At 42.6% G+C, this 19010-nt stretch overlaps 1 protein-coding gene across 2 annotated transcripts in view; it reads right to left on the reverse strand.

The window, feature by feature from the left end:
* Positions 1 to 897: 897 nt before the first annotated feature.
* The window catches only part of LOC121548848 (RAC-alpha serine/threonine-protein kinase-like), a 63067-nt gene continuing 44954 nt past the window's right edge, over positions 898 to 19010 (reverse strand). The window contains exons 3-14 of one of the 2 annotated variants that reach the window (XM_045210230.1): positions 6585 to 6713; positions 6259 to 6370; positions 6028 to 6148; positions 5789 to 5920; positions 5612 to 5677; positions 5422 to 5490; positions 5071 to 5196; positions 4816 to 4944; positions 4435 to 4649; positions 4217 to 4304; positions 4011 to 4113; positions 898 to 3807 (exon numbers count right to left, since the gene is read on the reverse strand). In XM_045210230.1, the coding sequence (XP_045066165.1) occupies positions 3728 to 3807; positions 4011 to 4113; positions 4217 to 4304; positions 4435 to 4649; positions 4816 to 4944; positions 5071 to 5196; positions 5422 to 5490; positions 5612 to 5677; positions 5789 to 5920; positions 6028 to 6148; positions 6259 to 6370; positions 6585 to 6713 (1370 nt within the window). In that variant the 3' untranslated portion in view covers positions 898 to 3727. Of the gene's footprint in view, positions 3808 to 4010; positions 4114 to 4216; positions 4305 to 4434; positions 4650 to 4815; positions 4945 to 5070; positions 5197 to 5421; positions 5491 to 5611; positions 5678 to 5788; positions 5921 to 6027; positions 6149 to 6258; positions 6374 to 6584; positions 6714 to 19010 lie in introns of both variants that reach the window. The other variant, XM_045210229.1, reaches the window with a different exon arrangement.

Below are 19010 nucleotides of genomic sequence, written 5' to 3' on the forward strand. Positions count from 1 at the left end.
CATCAGTAAATGTCATTTTCTAGTTGGTGTAATTTCTGTTCATGGTGAGTTATAAATGATGATTTCAATCTCCCGTAAAACTGATGTCGTGTATGATTTTAGATGCTTCATTTGGCTTCCTGTGCCAACAGTCTAATGTGTAACCTTTCATGTGTGCTTTTTTGATGTTGTGATCATTGTATAATTTAGCTTTATCCAAGATAGGCCTATGTTTATCAGGAATAACTGCATATAGTGAGTGCAACCTTCACCATTGACTAAATACATTTACATTTTAGTAATTTAGCAGACGCTCTTATCCAGAGCGACTTACAGTTAGTGAGTGCATAAATTTTTTCATACTGGTCCCCCGTGGGAAACGAACCCACAACCCTAGCGTTGCAAGCGCCATGCTCTACCAACTGAGCTACACGGGACTTACAATGATAGACTGCATAGCCTTTTGAGCCAGACGATGGCGCACTATGCATGCCATATGGCTTTGCTGAAACAGTTTCCTTGAGGAACTAGCTGAAGAAATAACATCTCAAATGTAATGCAAAATGTCCTTCAGATCTATAGGACTTTTTAGAGGATAGGGGCTAGGGGTCAATTGAGAATTCAGCAATTGTCTAATGTGTTGCTCCGTCCACATTGAGCTCCAGCACCCAGCTTGGCTGACAGCTGGACCCCAGCATACTGGAGTCTGTCTCCCTGGACATCTGCTCCCTATCCTGGGCTGGGCCATCTGCACTTGGCTCTGGGCCTCCATTGTCAGCCCAATACAGATATCCAGAGGATGGGCCGGCAAATTATGTGCTGGACAATATTTGTAGGCTCCTTGATAGTCTTTATACAAGTGGGGAGCTTTGAGTTAATTGAAAGAATCAAAAATCATAATATTTTGTCTCAAAAAAATCTTTATTTCTGAATCCCAATGTAAAATATCACATTTATTCCCATACAGTGAGGGAAAATGTTATTTGTTCACAAAAGCTGGTGCATTCAATTGTTCAGTTTCTCATCTGCCAAGGGGACATCAAAGGGAATGAAATAACTTAAATATAAATTGTTTTAACATTCTTACCCCCTCCCCCCTCCAACTGACATTGTGAATCATCAGGGGAGGACTGGTCGATAAGCAACAATTAGGTCAATGATTTAAAAAACAATAAAATTAAAAAGCAAATATAAAAAATATACGAAACTGGAATGGGACAAAATTAAATATACGTTTACAAATTTACAATCTCTTTACCATTAATTATCAATTGTATTGTTCAGTGAAAATTCTGAACCATTTCCTCTAGAAATAATTTATATTCAGACTAAACTAAGGCCTTAACACTTGACAAACCTAGAATCTGGGGGATCAGGACACTAAGTCAATTATCCTCTTGATCAATCAATCATTTTAAAGTAAAATGTAGATATCCTCACTTGGATTCAATTAGGACCATTGAGACACATTGAATTGCTGCCCTCACAGACATGTCCGCACAATCTTGTGTACACACACACACACACACACACACACACACAAAATTAACGGTCATCCTTCCTTGATGGTGGTCAGTCACAGCCTGTCTGGTTTGTTTCACCTGCAACAGTAACTGTCTATGTACAGTAGCAGTCTGTCTATAGGGTACTGTAACAGTTACCTCACTGAGGTGTTGCTAAAAGCATTGGGGAGAAAACACCCAATAACTGGAAAGGATCGCAAAACAATAGAAAAAGAAAATGTACACAAACAAATCACAGAATAGGCTACCTGTTGAGAAATAACAACAAAAAGGTCATTTTGTTGGCAGAACAGAACATTCACACAATTAATTTTGTACACAAGGTTCGAATCAGTACATGAGCATGCCTTTCGGTGCTACTCCGATAAGGTTAAGGGTCAGGGCAAAACAAAACAAAGCAGAGGGTGAGGTTGTAAATCTCTCACAAACTAAACAAGACTTTGGTCACAGTTCTAGCTAAGACAGACATTCATTTCAAACCATTTCTTTTGTTTCAGCATTGCTGCCCTCCCCTCTCATCTACCCTCACGAGGATGCCAGTGACAATTATGTCTGCCCCTCCTTTCCCCTCACCACGGCACTGTGTTATTGCACAAACTCTCCACCAAGCTAACAGTCTTCAGAATATTTTCCAGAACTGGATCATTGATAAGAGTTTTGTTATACATTGTCCGGACTGTGACGTGTTCTCAATCATAGACAATATTTGTGGAGAAACGGCTTGGTTGGTAAATAGTTAAAAAATCTACACAGGCAGGTGAACTTCAGACTCTTCCGTTTAAGTCATGCATGTGTGCGCATTCAATGGCATGCTGGTAGAAAAAGGCATCTCTGTTTTCTACAAGTTTATTTATTTAGCTAGCATGGTTTTCCGCTAGATATAAAAAGTGAGTTCTATTACTTCTCATGTCAATGTACTTTGAAGTACATGTCTACAGCTTTGATAGAGAAATATAAACCAAGGACCAACTCAACATTTGTTCACTGGGTAAATAGATAGTGACCTTTCTAGAAAAACAAGTATATACATCTAGTCATTTCACCATACAACATAAAATGTCTCAGGAAAAATACCTATTTTCCCTACTGTGGTTGCAGCAGCAATTTTTCCCCATGGAGTTGTACAGGAATCACAAGATTGCTATTCACATGATTTCTCATGAAAACATCCTATTTCACAAATCATAAATGTAGCCAATACACCCATCAAAAATGTCCTTTATGATCCACACACTGTGCTTCACCACGTCACTGATCGTGTGATCCAGTAGAGCCAACTGTTTTGTCGATACATCGTACTGTAGTCACGAACTAAGGAAAACTTAGGCAAGGTGGTGAGGCACTAACACTGAAGAAAAGTAGAATAACAGCTCATTCCAGAGACTCCATTTCAGTTCTATAGCACTCACTCCTACTAAGTGTGTGTGTTGGGGAGGGTCAACATTTGAGAGGTGAGAGACGGCAGGGTTGTTCAGAAGGCACAAAATGGTAGAAGGCAAACATGAGGTGCTACGGGAACTTGTTCAATAAGAACACATTTTCTATTTCAAAACGTGTTGCTTCGTTGTGCCCTACTGAACACAACCCAGGTGTGGAGCTTTAGTGTTACCTCTCGCAAACGTGTAAAACCTGGGAGTCTTTGAGAGCACAATGGCAGTGGTGGCTAGTAGCTGGAGATGGGAAGAAGGACTATTTCTAAAAGATCACGCTCTGATGTTTCCCTTTGCTCCATCAAAATATAAAGACAACCATTTGGAGAAATATATAGTGTACCGTTTAAAAAGCTAGTTTTCAGAGAATGCTTATGAATGTGCTTCTCTTTTGAGGCTAGCTGCATACCTATCATTGACAGGAATATCATGCTGCCATGAACAATTAGGTTGGCCGGTCACCACTGTGTCCAAGTGTGTTGCTTTTGTCAGGCAACAGAAACCTCCCCTCTAAGCAACACAAGTACAGTATTTGAAACACTGGTGACACCAAGGTTGACTCTCAATAGTCTAAAGTGGCCTTTCTCTCCTTGTCCATCTGAAGAGGAGACCAGGATAAGAAGCCACGCCAGACAATTGAGATGTGCCCCAACAATTACAGAAAAAGATCCAAGGTGAAAAGAGGTCAGATGGCCTGTGAGGATGTGTTCTGGTCAGAAATTGGGGTGTGTGTGGGGTCAGGGTGAAAGGGGTATGGTCCATTAGAGAGTGAGGAGAGGGGATCTAGGTTTAGGTTCAGGCTGTCCCACTGGCAGAGTAGGAGAACTGGGGGAAGTGGGGTCTCCTGTCGCTATCAAAAGACTCCATGCCATCATCTGGGAAGGAAAGAGGGCGAGAGAGAGAGTTAGAACAATTCATAAAAAAATGACATTAATCTTTCAAAGCAAAAACAACAAAACAATAAAGTCAAAATGTGGTTTATCTAGTAGTATGAAAGCTACTAAGCCTACTAAGGGGAGTCATTGTGCTATAAATCCCTAAACTCTTTAAGCAACGTTTTGTGGAGTTGGGAGGGTACCTTGTCCTGGAGGCGTGATTGTGATGGTTTGCCCGGTGAACTCCACGTCAAAATAGCGGGTGTCCGTTTCCGAGGTGACCTGGGGCTTGAAGGGCGGGACAAGCTGAGAGGAAAGGGGAGGAGTCATGAGTGGGCACCTGCCTGTCATAACACTTTCCATCACCATGAGAACAATGACAACAAATAGAACGCTTAGGATATGATACCTTCTTCCCGTACACATCTTGCCACTCGATCCCAGCGAAGAACTTGTGCTGCATTATCTCCTTGGCGTCATCAGGCCCTCCACCTAACCTAAAGAGAGGAACACACGCATACAAAGTCAGTGCTGCATTATCTCCTTGGCGTCATCAGGCCCTCCACCTAACCTAAAGAGAGGAACACACGCATACAAAGTCAGTGTGCACACACACACATACCTTACCTCTGCCTGGGGTCCTTCTTGAGCAGGCCAGAGAGCAGGGACTTTCCCTCGGGGCCCAGGGTTCTAGGAAAGCGGATCTCCTCCATCAGGATCAGCTCAAACAGCTTCTCATGGTCCTGGTTGTAGAAGGGCAACCGACCGCACATCATCTCATACATGACCACACCCAGACCCCACCAGTCCACAGCACGACCATAGTCATTGTCCTCCAGCACCTGTGTGTTGGAAAGGGGAGGTAGTACATGAGCGTCATGTACAGGTGGGTAGTAGCTCCTCCGGAAGGGCTTTCTAACCTCATCCCTATATCTATGGTAGTGTTTCTGATTAACTGATGATAGCTTTCTATCAGTTGAAGGACAGGGCTGATGGGTAGGTGTTTACCTCGGGGGCCAGATACTCTGGCGTCCCACAGAAGGTCTTCATGGTGGCCCCGTCCTTGATGCCCTCCTTACACAGGCCAAAGTCTGTGATCTTGACGTGGCCGTCTTTGTCCAGCATCAGGTTTTCCAGCTACAGTAGAGAGAGAGGGTTTCACAAGGTGAGTTCGAGAATAGGGAAGTTCCTACTTGAACTTGTCCAATAAGAACACAGATGTTTATTTTCCATTGCGAAACGTTTTCCGACTCCCTAAGTCACCTTCAGGTCCCTGTAAACCACATTCTTCTCCAAGTGGAGGTAGTCCAGCGCCGACACGATCTCCGCTCCGTAGAACCGGGCCCTCTCCTCGGAGAACACACGGTCTCGTGATAGGTGGAAGAACAGCTGGATTGAAAGAGATGGTTATTGTGTTAATTCAAATTACAGTCACATAAATCCGACCCATTTCCCCCAACCTTAACGGTATTAAGTTCACGATTATACGATTGTCTGCCTTGTAGGAAAAGGAATCATGTCCACTCTATTCATTACAGTCCATCTGCAATGTTCTGAGTATTTCACCTCACTGATAAGGCCTATACACCAGGTAAAATGCAACACAGTGCTCACCTCTCCTCCATTGGCGTACTCCATGACGAAACACAAGCGGTCGTGCGTCTGGAAGGAGTACTTCAGACCCTTTATGGAGTGGATGAAGGAAGAGGTTTAAGCAGCACAATTAGGTTACCCATTTATATTAGTATAACTGTAAAGAGAGGGAACAGCGTTTCTATTGCACACCAATGGAATGGTCTCTCACCGTTAAGAAGGGGTGTTTGGAGTTCTGCAGTACTCTGTTTTCAGTGAGCGTTTGTGCTACTTCATCCTAGAGAAGACAAAGGAGATGAGCTTGATCCAAGAACAGGAAACACCAGTATACACAGAGACTTCACGAACTAAGACAAAGACACACAAACAAGCACACTCGTCTACTCACTTTTGCCACGATCACTTCTTTCTTGAGGATTTTCATAGCGTAGTATTTTCCTGTTGCTTTTTCCTTCACCAGGATAACCTTCCCAAAAGTGCCTTTTCCCAAGAGTTTGAGGTATTCAAAGTCGTGCATAGTCTAGGAGACAAAGTGTTAAAAACAAAGAGTTGACTTTAGTTTTTCATATCTTAAATCCTTAAATCCAGCAACACAAATGCTGAGCACAAAGGGTTAGGTGTACGCACCACTTTGAGTTTGGGCTTGGTGAGGTACATCTCCATGGGGTCTGGTGAGGAGTCCATCCTCTCCTCCTCCTGTTTCTGCAGCCCATCAGCCACTTCCTGGAAGGCCTTTGTCCACTGCTCCCTGAGGATGGAGGGAACCAGAGGTTTGATGACTCTACGTATGTGTGTGTGTGTGTGTGTGTGTGTGTGTGTGTGTGTGTGTGTGTGTGTGTGTGTGAGTGAGTAAATTACCTATCCTCTGGGCTCTCCACGTGGAAGGTGCGCTCTATGACAGTGGTCCACTGCAGGCAGCGGATGATGAATGTGTTGGGTTTGGGCCGCTCCGTCTTCATCAGCTGACATTCTGCTGGTCATAAGGAAAAAGAGGGAGAGAAAGAGGAAACGAGAGCAAGATATGTCATGTGGTCAAGTGAACCATCAGGTATGCATAGAATGTAGTGCAGGGCTATAACAAAAATATGCAACCTCTGAGGTACTCGAGGACCTGAGTGGAGATACACTGCCCAATTTTTGTGTTAAACGTTTGATGGGGGGGGGGTGTCAGAGGGTCGCCTTACGTGCTACTGAGAAGTTATTGAGCGGTGTCTCCAGTTGGTCGACGTCTTGCGGTCGCTCCTTGTACCCGATGAACGTACCGTCGCTCTTCAGCAAGAAATACCTGGGTCTCCAGGTCTTTATGTACTCTCCTGAAAGAGAGCGAGAGAAAGCAAACCATTTAACAGTTACCCTTCAGCCAATTGCATGTATCACATCAGACAGGAGACTTCTCCGTCAACCTTTGTCAGTGCAATCCTAACCCAGTCGGAAGAGCCATAACAGCACTGAGCTATCGCTAACCCTAGGGGGAGCTAGTAATGATAGCATGTTGGACAAGTGTGTGAGAGAGACAGACTCTCAGTTTGGTTGACCGCAAGCTTCTGAGGCCTTTGTACTGGTGGTTTCGGCGAAAACAGAACTTCCCCTCACAGGCCTTTTCCTTTTTTTGTATCTCCTCTTTGCACTGTGTGTATATACACTGTATGTATGTGTGTTGTACTGCCTGTCTGTACTGTACCTTTAAGACAAGCAGCTAGTAAACAGGGTCTCAGACATGTATTCTTTTTTATAACCGCGACTACGGGTACTTCTGGTAATCAACAACCAGATTCTAGAAAACAGGAAGTGACACACTAACCGCACATTTAGAAGAGAAAAAAGCCCAATCAGGTGTAGAGTAGGTGCTGCTGCTGCTGACTCATCCATTAACCGCTCAATAAGGGTGATAAGATTAGATTTATCAAAAAACTGTTTCATTTCACACGCACACTTCATGCCTAGAGACTAAAGCAGAGGAGTGTGTGTGCGTGCATGCATATACACTAACAGTCAAAAGTTTGGACATACCTACACATTTAAGGGTTTGTCTTTATTTTTACATTGTAGAATAATAGTGAAGACATCACAACTATGAAATAACACATATGGAATCATGTGGTAACCAAAGAAGTGTTAAACAAGATTTTGCAGGTTTTCCTACTTACAAAGCATGTAGAGGTCTGTAATTTTATCATAGGTACACTTCAACTGTGAGAGACGGAATCTAAAACAAAAATCCAGAAAATCACATTGTATGATTTTTAAGTAATTAATTTGCATTTTATTGCATGACATAAGTATTTGATCACCTACCAACCAGTAAGAATTCCGGCTCTCACAGACCTGTTAGTTTTTCTTTAAGAAGCCCTCCTGTTCTCTACTCATTACCTGTATTAACTGCACCTGTTTGAACTCGTTACCTGTATAAAAAGACACCTGTCCACACACTCAATCAAACAGACTCCAACCTCTCCACAATGGCCAAGACCAGAGAGCTGTGTAAGGACATCAGGGATAAAATTGTAGACCTGGACAAGGCTGGGATGGGCTACAGGACAATAGGTAAGCAGCTTGGTGAGAAGGCAATAACTGTTGGCGCAATTATTAGAAAATGGAAGAAGTTCAAGATGAAGGTCAATCACCCTCGGTCTGGGGCTCCATGCAAGATCTCACCTCGTGGGGCATCAATGATCATGAGGAAGGTGAGGGATCAGCCCAGAACTACACGGCAGGACCTGGTCAATGACCTGAAGAGAGCTGGGACCACAGTCTCAAAGAAAACCATTAGTAACACACTACGCCGTCATGGATTAAAATTCTGCAGCGCACGCAAGGTCCCCTGCTCAAGCCAGCGCATGTCCAGGCCCGTCTGAAGTTTGCCAATGACCATCTGGATGATCCAGAGGAGGATTGGGAGAAGGTCATGTGGTCTGATGAGACAAAAATATAGCTTTTTGGTCTAAACTCCACTCGCCGTGTTTGGAGGAAGAAGAAGGATGAGTACAACCCCAAGAACACCATCCCAACCGTGAAGCATGGAGGTGGAAACATCATTCTTTGGGGATGCTTTTCTGCAAAGGGGACAGGACGACTGCACCTTATTGAGGGGAGGATGGATGGGGCCATGTATTGCGAGATCTTGGCCAACAACCTCCTTCCCTCAGTAAGAGCATTGAAGATGGGTCGTGGCTGGGTCTTCCAGCATGACAACGACCCGAAACACACAGCCAGGGCAACTAAGGAGTGGCTCCGTAAGAAGAATCTCAAGGTCCTGGAGTGGCCTAGCCAGTCTCCAGACCTGAACCCAATAGAAAATCTTTGGAGGGAGCTGAAAGTCCGTATTGCCCAGCGACAGCCCCGAAACCTGAAGGATCTGGAGAAGATCTATATGGAGGAGTGGGCCAAAATCCCTGCTGCAGTGTGTGCAAACCTGGTCAAGACCTACAGGAAACATATGATCTCTGTAATTGCAAACAAAGGTTTCTGTACCAAATATTTAGTTCTGCTTTTCTGATGTATCAAATACTTATGTCATGCAATAAAATGCAAATTAATTACTTAAAAATCATACAATGTGATTTTCTGGATTTTTGGATTCCGTCTCTCACAGTTGAAGTGTACCTATGATAAAAATTACAGACCTCTACATGCTTTGGAAGTAGGAAAACCTGCAAAATCGGCAGTGTATCAAATACTTGTTCTCCCCACTGTATATACACACACACACCCACACACATACATACATATATATACAGTGAGGGAAAAAGTATTTGATCCCCTGCTGATTTTGTACGTTTGCCCACTGACAAAGACATGATCAGTCTATAATTTTAATGGTAGGTTTATTTGAACAGTGAGACAGAATAACAACAAAAAAAATCCAGAAAAACGCATGTCAAAAATGTTATAAATTGATTTGCATTTTAATGAGGGAAATAAGTATTTGACCCCTCTGCAAAACATGACTTAGTACTTGGTGGCAAAACCCTTGTTGGCAATCACAGAGGCCAGACGTTTCTTGTAGTTGGCCACCAGGTTTGCACACATCTCAGGATGGATTTTGTCCCATTCCTCTTTGCAGATCTTCTCCAAGTCATTAAGGTTTCGAGGCTGACGTTTGGCAACTCGAACCTTCAGCTCCCTCCACAGATTTTCTATGGGATTAAGGTCTGGAGACTGGCTAGGCCACTCCAGGACCTTAATGTGCTTCTTCTTGAGCCACTCCTTTGTTGCCTTGGCCGTGTGTTTTGGGTCATTGTCATGCTGGAATACCCATCCACGACCCATTTTGAATGCCCTGGCTGAGGGAAGGAGGTTCTCACCCAAGATTTGACGGTACATGACCCCGTCCATCGTCCTTTGATGCGGTGAAGTTGTCCTGTCCCCTTAGCAGAAAAACACCCCCAAAGCATAATGTTTCCACCTCCATATTTGACGGTGGGGATGGTGTTCTTGGGGTCATAGGCAGCATTCCTCCTCCTCCAAACACGGCGAGTTGAGTTTATGCCAAAGAGCTCCATTTTGGTCTCATCTGACCACAACACTTTCACCCAGTTCTCCTCTGAATCATTCAGATGTTCATTGGCAAACTTCAGACGGGCATGTATATGTGCTTTCTTGAGCAGGGGGACCTTGCGGGCGCTGCAGGATTTCAGTCCTTCACGGCGTAGTGTGTTACCAATTGTTTTCTTGGTGACTATGGTCCCAGCTGCCTTGAGATCATTGACAAGATCCTCCCATGTAGTTCTGGGCTGATTCCTCACCGTTCTCATGATCATTGCAATTCCACGAGGTGAGATCTTGCATGGAGCCCCAGGCCGAGGGAGATTGACAGTTATTTTATGTTTCTTCCATTTGCGAATAAATCACACCAACTGTTGTCACCTTCTCACCAAGCTGCTTGGCGATGGTCTTGTAGTCCATTCCAGCCTTGTGTAGGTCTACAATCTTGTCCCTGACATCCTTGGAGAGCTCTTTGGTCTTGGCCATGGTGGAGAGTTTGGAATCTGATTGATTGATTGCTTCTGTGGACAGGTGTCTTTTATACAGGTAACAAACTGAGATTAGGGGCACTCCCTTTAAGAGTGTGCTCCTAATCTCAGCTCGTTACCTGTATAAAAGACACCTGGGAGCCAGAAATCTTTCTGATTGAGAGGGGGTCAAATACTTATTTCCCTCATTAAAATGCTAATCAATTTATTACATTTTTGAAATGCATTTTTCTGGATTTTTTTGTTGTTATTCTGTCTCTCACTGTTCAAATAAACCTACCATTAAAATTATAGACTGATCATTTCTTTGTCAGTGGGCAAACGTACAAAATCAGCAGGGGATCAAATACTTTTTTCCCCTCACTGTATATACACCCACATACATATATACACACACACACATCCTTTAAAAATATATATTTCCCTTTATTATCTTCCAACCCCACCACCCCTTCCCTAATTGGAGTAAACTAGTGAACAACAACGCTTAGACCTCGACTTCCAGCTTATACATACTATATACATTTTATGGACACAGTCAATTTTACAATCATTCTATTTTGTTTGGTTTTACTCCTGAACTTCCTCAACCTCTCCGATCATTTTCATGATGTCCATCCGGTTTGCTTCTATATGCCATACCATATCTTTCTAACTGTGCACTTTCACAAAAGCTCTCAACCTATAACCTATATACTTATTATGGACACAGTATGCTTACATTATTAGTTATGTTGTTATTAGTTGTTGTTAATTGTTATTAGTCCCATCCTTCAACTCCATTCAACACCACCCATCTATCTCTTAACACCATCCATATTGGATTTCTATTTGCCATATATTTTAACTGTACTGTGATGTTTTACAAAAGTTCTGAACCTTTCTATTCTCATTGTTTCTACAGATTGTAAATAAACATTTTTGCTAAAAGTATTATTATATTATTGATCGATTGACTATGACTTTTCAGATCACCCAGTAATGCTATCTGCAGGGTTAGCTCCAGGTAAATATTGCAATCCTTTAGCCATTCCTGGACCTGTGTCCAAAAACAAGCTACAAATGGACAGACCAAAACAAATGATCTAATGATTCTGTCTCTTCGCAGCAAAATCTGCAGAGCTGGGAAGATTGTATCCCTCATATAAATAATATTCTATTGGTTGCAAGAATTTGATCTAATAATTTAAATTGAAAAATTATAAGTTTTGTGTATCAGTTCATAAACACTATGCCATGGCATTGGTACGTCAAAAATCTCTTCCCAACTATTTTGCAATCTATATGGGACGGCTGTCAATCTTTTGGTCCTTAAATGAAACTGGTATACTTTTTTATTTATCAGTTTTCTTTAACCAATTATGTTCTTTAATGCAAGGCCAACATACAAGTTCCTTACTTTTTCCCCCTTCCACTTTCCTCAATACAGTTAAATAAATAAAAACTAAGTGACACAAGGAATAACTACACAGTGAATAACAAATAATGAGTAAAAATAACATGGCTATAAACAGGGAGTACCAGTACCGAATAGATGTACAGCAGGAGGAGGTAAACGAGGTAGTTAAATAAATATACAGTTCATTCGGAATGTATTTAGACCCCTTGACTTTTTCCACATTTTGTTACGTTACAGCCTTATTCTAAAATTGATTAAATAAATGTTTTTACTCAAATCTACACACAATACCCCATAATGACAAAGTGAAACAGGTTTTTAGAATTTTAGAATGTATTAAAAATAAAAAACAGAAATGTCTTAAGTATTCAGACCCTTTGCTATGTGACTCTAAATTGAGCTCAGGTGCATCCAGTTTCTATTGATCATCCTTGAGATGTTTCTACAACTTGGAGACCACCTGTGTTAAATTCAATTGTTTGGACATTATTTGGAAAGGCACACACACACCTGTGTAAATAAGGCCAGACAGTTGACAGTGCATGTCAGAGCAAAAACCAAGCCATGAGATCGAAGGAATTGTCCGTAGAGCTCCGAGACAGGATTGTGTCGAGGTGCAGATTTGGGGAAGGGTACAAAAAAAATGTTCTGCAGCATTTAAGGTCCCCAAGAACACAGTGACCTCCATCATTCTTAAATGGAAGAAGTTTGGAGCCACCAAGACTATTCCTAGAGCTGGCTGCCCGGCCAAACTGAGCAATCGGGGGAGAAGGGCCTTGGTAAGGGAGGTGATCAAGAACCAAATGGTCACTCTGACCAAGCTCCAGAGTTCCTCTGTGGTGATGGGAGAACCTTCCAGAAGGACAACCATCTCTGCAGCACTCCACCAATCAGGCCTTTATGGTAGAGTGGCCAGACGGAAGCCACTCCTCAGTAAAAAGGCACATGACAGCACGCTTGGAGTTTGCCAAAAGGCACCGAAAGGAATCTCAGACCATGAGAAACAAGATTCTCTGGTCAGATGAAACCAAGATTGAACTCTTTGACCTGAATGCAAAGCGTCACGTCTGGAAGAAACGTGGCATCACCCCTACGGTGAAGCATGGTGGTGGCAGCATCATGCTGTGGTGATGTTTTTCAGCGGCAGGGACTGGGAGATTAATCAGGATTGAGGGAAGGATGAACGGAGCAACGTACAGAGAGATCCTTGATGAAAACCTGCTGCAGAGCGCTCAGGACCTCAGACTGGGGCGAAGGTTCACCTCCCAACAGGACAACAACCCTAAGCACACAGCCAAGACAACACAGGTGTGGCTTCGGGACAAGTCTCTGAATGTCCTTGAGTGGACCAGCCAGAGGCCGGACTTGAACCTGATCGAACATTTCTGGAGACCTGAAAATATCTGTGCGGTGACACTCCCCATCCAACTTGACAGAGCTTGAGAGGATCTGCAGAAAAGAATGGGAGAAACTCCCCAAATACAGGTGTGCCAAGCTTGTAGCGTCATACGCAAGAAGACTGTAGGCTGTAATCGCTGCCAAAGGTGCTTCAATAAAGTACTGAGTAAAGAGTCTGAATACTTATGTAAATTTAATATTTCAGTTGTTTATTTTTATTACATTTGCACACAAAAAAAATCTGTTTTTGCTTTGTCATCATGGGGTATTGGGTGTAGATTGATGAGGGGAACATGTATTTAATCAATTTTCGAATAAGGCTGCAACGTAACAAAATGTGGAAAAAGTAAAGGGGACTAAATAATTTCTGAATGCACTGTAGGAAGGGTTAAAATGACTAGGAAACAGGTTAGATAAGACAGTATGTGGTGTGTGTGTGTGTGTCAGAGGAAGGCCCAAAAAACTGTCAAAGACTCCAGCCACCCAAGCCATAGTCTGTTCGCTCTGCTACCTCACGGCAAGCAGTACCAGTGCACCAAGTCTGGAACCAACAGGACCCTGAACAGCTTCTACCACCAAGCGATAAGACTGCTAAACAAGGCTGCTAAATGGCAAATGAAATGGCTACCCGGACTACATGCATTGACCCTTTTTTTATCTAACTTTTGCACTGAGTATGCACACACATACTTACACCCTAACGCACATACTGACATCACACGCTACTGCTCCACATATGCTGCTGCTGCTGCTACTGCTGCTACTACTACGATGGTCTATTATCTACCCTGTTGCCTAGTCACTTTACCCCTACCTATACAGTGGGGGGAAAAAGTATTTAGTCAGCCACCAATTGTGCAAGTTCTCCCACTTAAAAAGATGAGAGAGGCCTGTAATTTTCATCATAGGTACACGTCAACTATGACAGACAAAATGAGATTTTTTTTACAGAAAATCACATTGTAGGATTTTTAATGAATGTATTTGCAAATTATGGTGGAAAATAAGTATTTGGTCAATAACAAAAGTTTCTCAATACTTTGTTATATACCCTTTGTTGGCAATGACACAGGTCAAACGTTTTCTGTAAGTCTTCACAAGGTTTTCACACACTGTTGCTGGTATTTTGGCCCATTCCTCCATGCAGATCTCCTCTAGAGCAGTGATGTTTTGGGGCTGTCGCTGGGCAACACGGACTTTCAACTCCCTCCAAAGATTTTCTATGGGGTTGAGATCTGGAGACTGGCTAGGCCACTCCAGGACCTTGAAATGCTTCTTACGAAGCCACTCCTTCGTTGCCCGGGCGGTGTGTTTGGGATCATTGTCATGCTGAAAGACCCAGCCACGTTTCATCTTCAATGCCCTTGCTGATGGAAGGAGGTTTTCACTCAAAATCTCACGATACATGGCCCCATTCATTCTTTCCTTTACACGGATCAGTCGTCCTGTTCCCTTTGCAGAAAAACAGCCCCAAAGCATGATGTTTCCACCCGCATGCTTCACAGTAGGTATGGTGTTCTTTGGATGCAACTCAGCATTCTTTGTCCTCCAAACACGACGAGTTGAGTTTTTACCAAAAAGTTCTATTTTGGTTTCATCTGACCATATGACATTCTCCCAATCCTCTTCTGGATCATCCAAATGCACTCTAGCAAACTTCAGACGGGCCTGGACATGTACTGGCTTAAGCAGGGGGACACGTCTGGCACTGCAGGATTTGAGTCCCTGGCGGCGTAGTGTGTTACTGATGGTAGGCTTTGTTACTTTGGCCCCAGCTCTCTGCAGGTCATTCACTAGGTCCCCCCGTGTGGTTCTGGGATTTTTGCTCACCGTTCTTGTGATCATTTTGACCCCACGGGGTGAGATCTTGCGTGGAGCCCCAGATCGAGGGAGATTATCAGTGGTCTTGTATGTCTTCCATTTCCTAATAATTGCTCCCACAGTTGATTTCTTCAAACCAAGCTGCTTACCTATTGCAGATTCAGTCTTCCCAGCCTGGTGCAGGTCTACAATTTTGTTTCTGGTGTCCTTTGACAGCTCTTTGGTCTTGGCCATAATGGAGTTTGGAGTGTGACTGTTTGAGGTTGTGGACAGGTGTCTTTTATACTGATAACAAGTTCAAACAGGTGCCATTAATACAGGTAACGAGTGGAGGACAGAGGAGCTTCTTAAAGAAGAAGTTACAGGTCTGTGAGAGCCAGAAATCTTGCTTGTTTGTAGGTGACCAAATACTTATTTTCCACCATAATTTGCAAATAAATTTATTAAAAATCCTACAATGTGATTTTCAGGATATTTTTTCTTCTCAATTTGTCTGTCATAGTTGACGTGTACCTATGATGAAAATTACAGGCCTCTCATTTTTTTAAGTGGGAGAACTTGCACAATTGGTGGCTGACTAAATACTTTTTTCCCCCACTGTATATACACACACACACACAGCTACCTCAATTAACTTGTACCCCTGCACATCGACTCGGTACTGGTACTCCCTGTATATAGCCATGTTATTTTTACTCGTTATTGTTATTCGTTATTAACTGTGTTTATTTCTTGTGTCACTATTTCTATTTTATCTTTAACTCTGTATTGTTGAAAAAGGACCCGTAAGTAAGCATTTCACTGATAGTCTACACCTGTTGTTTACAAAGCATGCGACAAATAACATTTGATTTGAATGGTATTCACTGAGTCGATGGTTTATATATTTAGTATAATGTTTTACAGATTTGTCATCTTATTTGACACATTTTACATGTTGAGACCTTTGGACTATAAGGTTCTGACATTTTTGTAAAAATTAGTCACATAATTGAACTTTAGATGGTTCTTCATGTCTGTGAAGTTAGTTTTTTTTAAAGAAAATGTTTAGTGAAAAGAATTGTTATCCGTAATCCAATCACAAGCCTGAACAAATACAGACGGACCAATCAGCATATCTTCGCCATCTCCCTCCATGTATGGTCTACACTAGTCTAGCCAGCAATAATGGCACGCAAGCAAAAATACAAGTTATAAATCTTAAAATAAATGTTGTCACATCATTGTTCAGTAATGACAGTAATTCGTCTGATGATCATAATACATTTCTTAATGTATTTGATGTGTTCTGACTCCATCTTGTTAAATAGTGTTATTCTATCATTTATTTATTCAAATAGCTAGTCTTCTTAAAAACAGAACATGTCTAATTCAGAAGTGTCAGATAGAACCTTGAGGCTGAACCCAGATTGACATTTCAGAGCCATAAGGTTCTATCTGCGATTGCACCCACTAAAAAACGTTGATGCTCAATATCTCAGAAATATGCTTTGCACTGATAGAACCTTATAGTGCCAAGGTCACGATTTGTTAAGGCCACACAGAGGGCCAGAGATAATTACAGACACCTATGATTATCTGAAGTACCCCAAAAGGCCACTAGAATAAAAGCAGCAGAGTGTGTGTCAGGGTTTCTGTTATTAAAATGTGGCACCGGACATTTGACCAGCAGCATTTTAATTTACTGGGCATTTGAGAAATGTACCAGACCCATATGCATTGGGTGTGTAACCTGATTAGGGCGTCCACCCACGGTGTTAAGAATGACAGAAATCACATATTATGGTAATTCATATGAACAGAACATGCAAGTCCAGGATGCAACGATATGCGGTCCTTCTTACCGAATTCTGATGCGCACTTTGAAGGATGTTAGAATAACTGTCTACATGTACTTTTCGTCAGCCAACAAGAAAAGCAACGAACAGCAAAATCACTTGCCTATGTCAATATACTATCCCGCCATAGTAGAAAAGTTTACCTATTCTATTGGTCAGCTTGTCGAGAAAGAAATAGCGTATTCCAGAAACACACTTTGGGACAGTTGTGGGAGGAAAGATCCCAAATTCATACAACCAGTAGGCCTAGGCTACATAAAACAAAAACTTTAAAAAGCAAAAGAGTCTGATGCAACAGATCAGAACCTTTAGCAAACCATTTAACAGTTACCCTTCAGCCAATTGCATGTATCACATCAGAAAGGAGATTACTCCGACAACCTTTGTCAGTGCAACCCTAACCCAGTCAGAAGAGCCATAATAGCACTGCGCTATCGCTAACCCTAGGGGAGCTAGTAATGATAGCATGTTGGACAAGTGTGTGAGAGAGACAGACTCTCAGTTTGGTTGACCGCAAGCTTCTGAGGCCTTTTTCCTGGTGGTTTTGGCAAAAACAGAACTTCCCCTCACAGGCCTTTTCCTGTATCTCCTCTTTGCACTGTATGTGTGTTTTACTGCCTGCCTATACTGTACCTTTAAGACAGGCAGCTAGTAAAAACAGGGTCTCAGACATGTATTTATTTTTATAACAACGACTACGGATACTTCTGGTAATCAACAACCAGTCAAGAAAACAGGAAGTGACACACTAACCGCACATTTAGAAAAAACAAACCTCAATCAGGTATAGTGTCGGTGTTGCTGACTCATCCTCTAAATGCTCAATAAGGGTGATAAGATTAGATTGGAATCCTCGAAAAACAGTTTCATTTCACACGCACACTTCATGCCTAGAGACTAAAGCAGAGGAGTGTGTGTGTGTGTGTGTGTGTGTCTGTTCGGGAGCCTGTGTGTGTGTGTGTGTGTGTGTGTGTGTGTGTGTGTGGTGTGTGGCATGGACATGGGCCGGATGGTGTTCACACAGCACTGAAATAGTGACACAAGGAATAACTACACAGTGAATAACAAATAATGAGTAAAAATAACATGGCTATATACAGGGAGTACCAGTACCGAATCGATGTGCAGCAGTAGGAGGTAAACGAGGTAGTTAAATAAATATACAGAGCATTCAGAAAGTATTTATACCCCTTGACTTTTTCCACATTGTTAAGTTACAACCTTATTCTAAAATTGATTAAATAAATGTTTTTCCTCACCAATCTACACACAATACCCCATAATGACAAAGCAAAAACAGATTTTGAATTTTTTGCAAATGTATAAAAATTTAAAAACAGAAATACCTTAAGTATTTAAGTATTCAGACCCTTTGCTATGTGACTCTAAATTGAGCTCAAGTGCATCCTGTTTCCATTGATCATCCTTGAGCTGTTTCTACAACTTGGAGTCCACCTGTGGTAAATTCAATTGATTGGACATGAGTTGGAAAGGCACACACCTGTGTATATAAGGTCTGACAGTTGACAGTGCATGTCTGAGCAAAAACCAAGCCAGGAGGTCGAAGGAATTGTCCGTAGAGCTCCGATACAGGATTGTGTCGAGGCACAGATTTGGGGAAGGGTACCAAAAAATGTTCTGCATCATTGAAGGTCCCCAAGAACACAGTGGCCTCAATCATTCTAAACATGGAAGATGTTTGGAACCACCAAGACTATTCCTAGAGCTGGCCGCCCGGCCAAACTGAGCAATCGGGGGAGAAGGGCCTTAGTCAGGGAGGTGACCAAGAACCCGATGCACTCTGACAGAGACCAGAGTTCCTCTGTGGAGATGGAAGAACCTTCCAGAAGGACAACCATCTCTGCAGCACTCCACCAATCAGGCCTTTATGGTAGAGTGGCCTGACGGAAGCCACTCCTCAGTAAAAAGGCACATGACAGCCCGCTTGGAGTGTGCCAAAAGGGACCTAAAGGACTCTCAGACCATGAGAAACAAGATTCTCTGGTCTGATGAAACCAAGATTGAACTCTTTGGCCTGAATGCCAAGCGTCACGTCTGGAAGAAACGTGGCATCATCCCTACGGTGAAGCATGGTGGTAGATCATCATGCTGGGGGATGTTTTTCAGCGGCAGGGACTGGGAGACTAGTCAGGATCGAGGGAAGGATGAACGGAGCAAAGT

This window comes from Coregonus clupeaformis, chromosome 33, assembly GCF_020615455.1.
Source record: "Coregonus clupeaformis isolate EN_2021a chromosome 33, ASM2061545v1, whole genome shotgun sequence".
Lineage (NCBI taxonomy): Eukaryota > Metazoa > Chordata > Actinopteri > Salmoniformes > Salmonidae > Coregonus > Coregonus clupeaformis.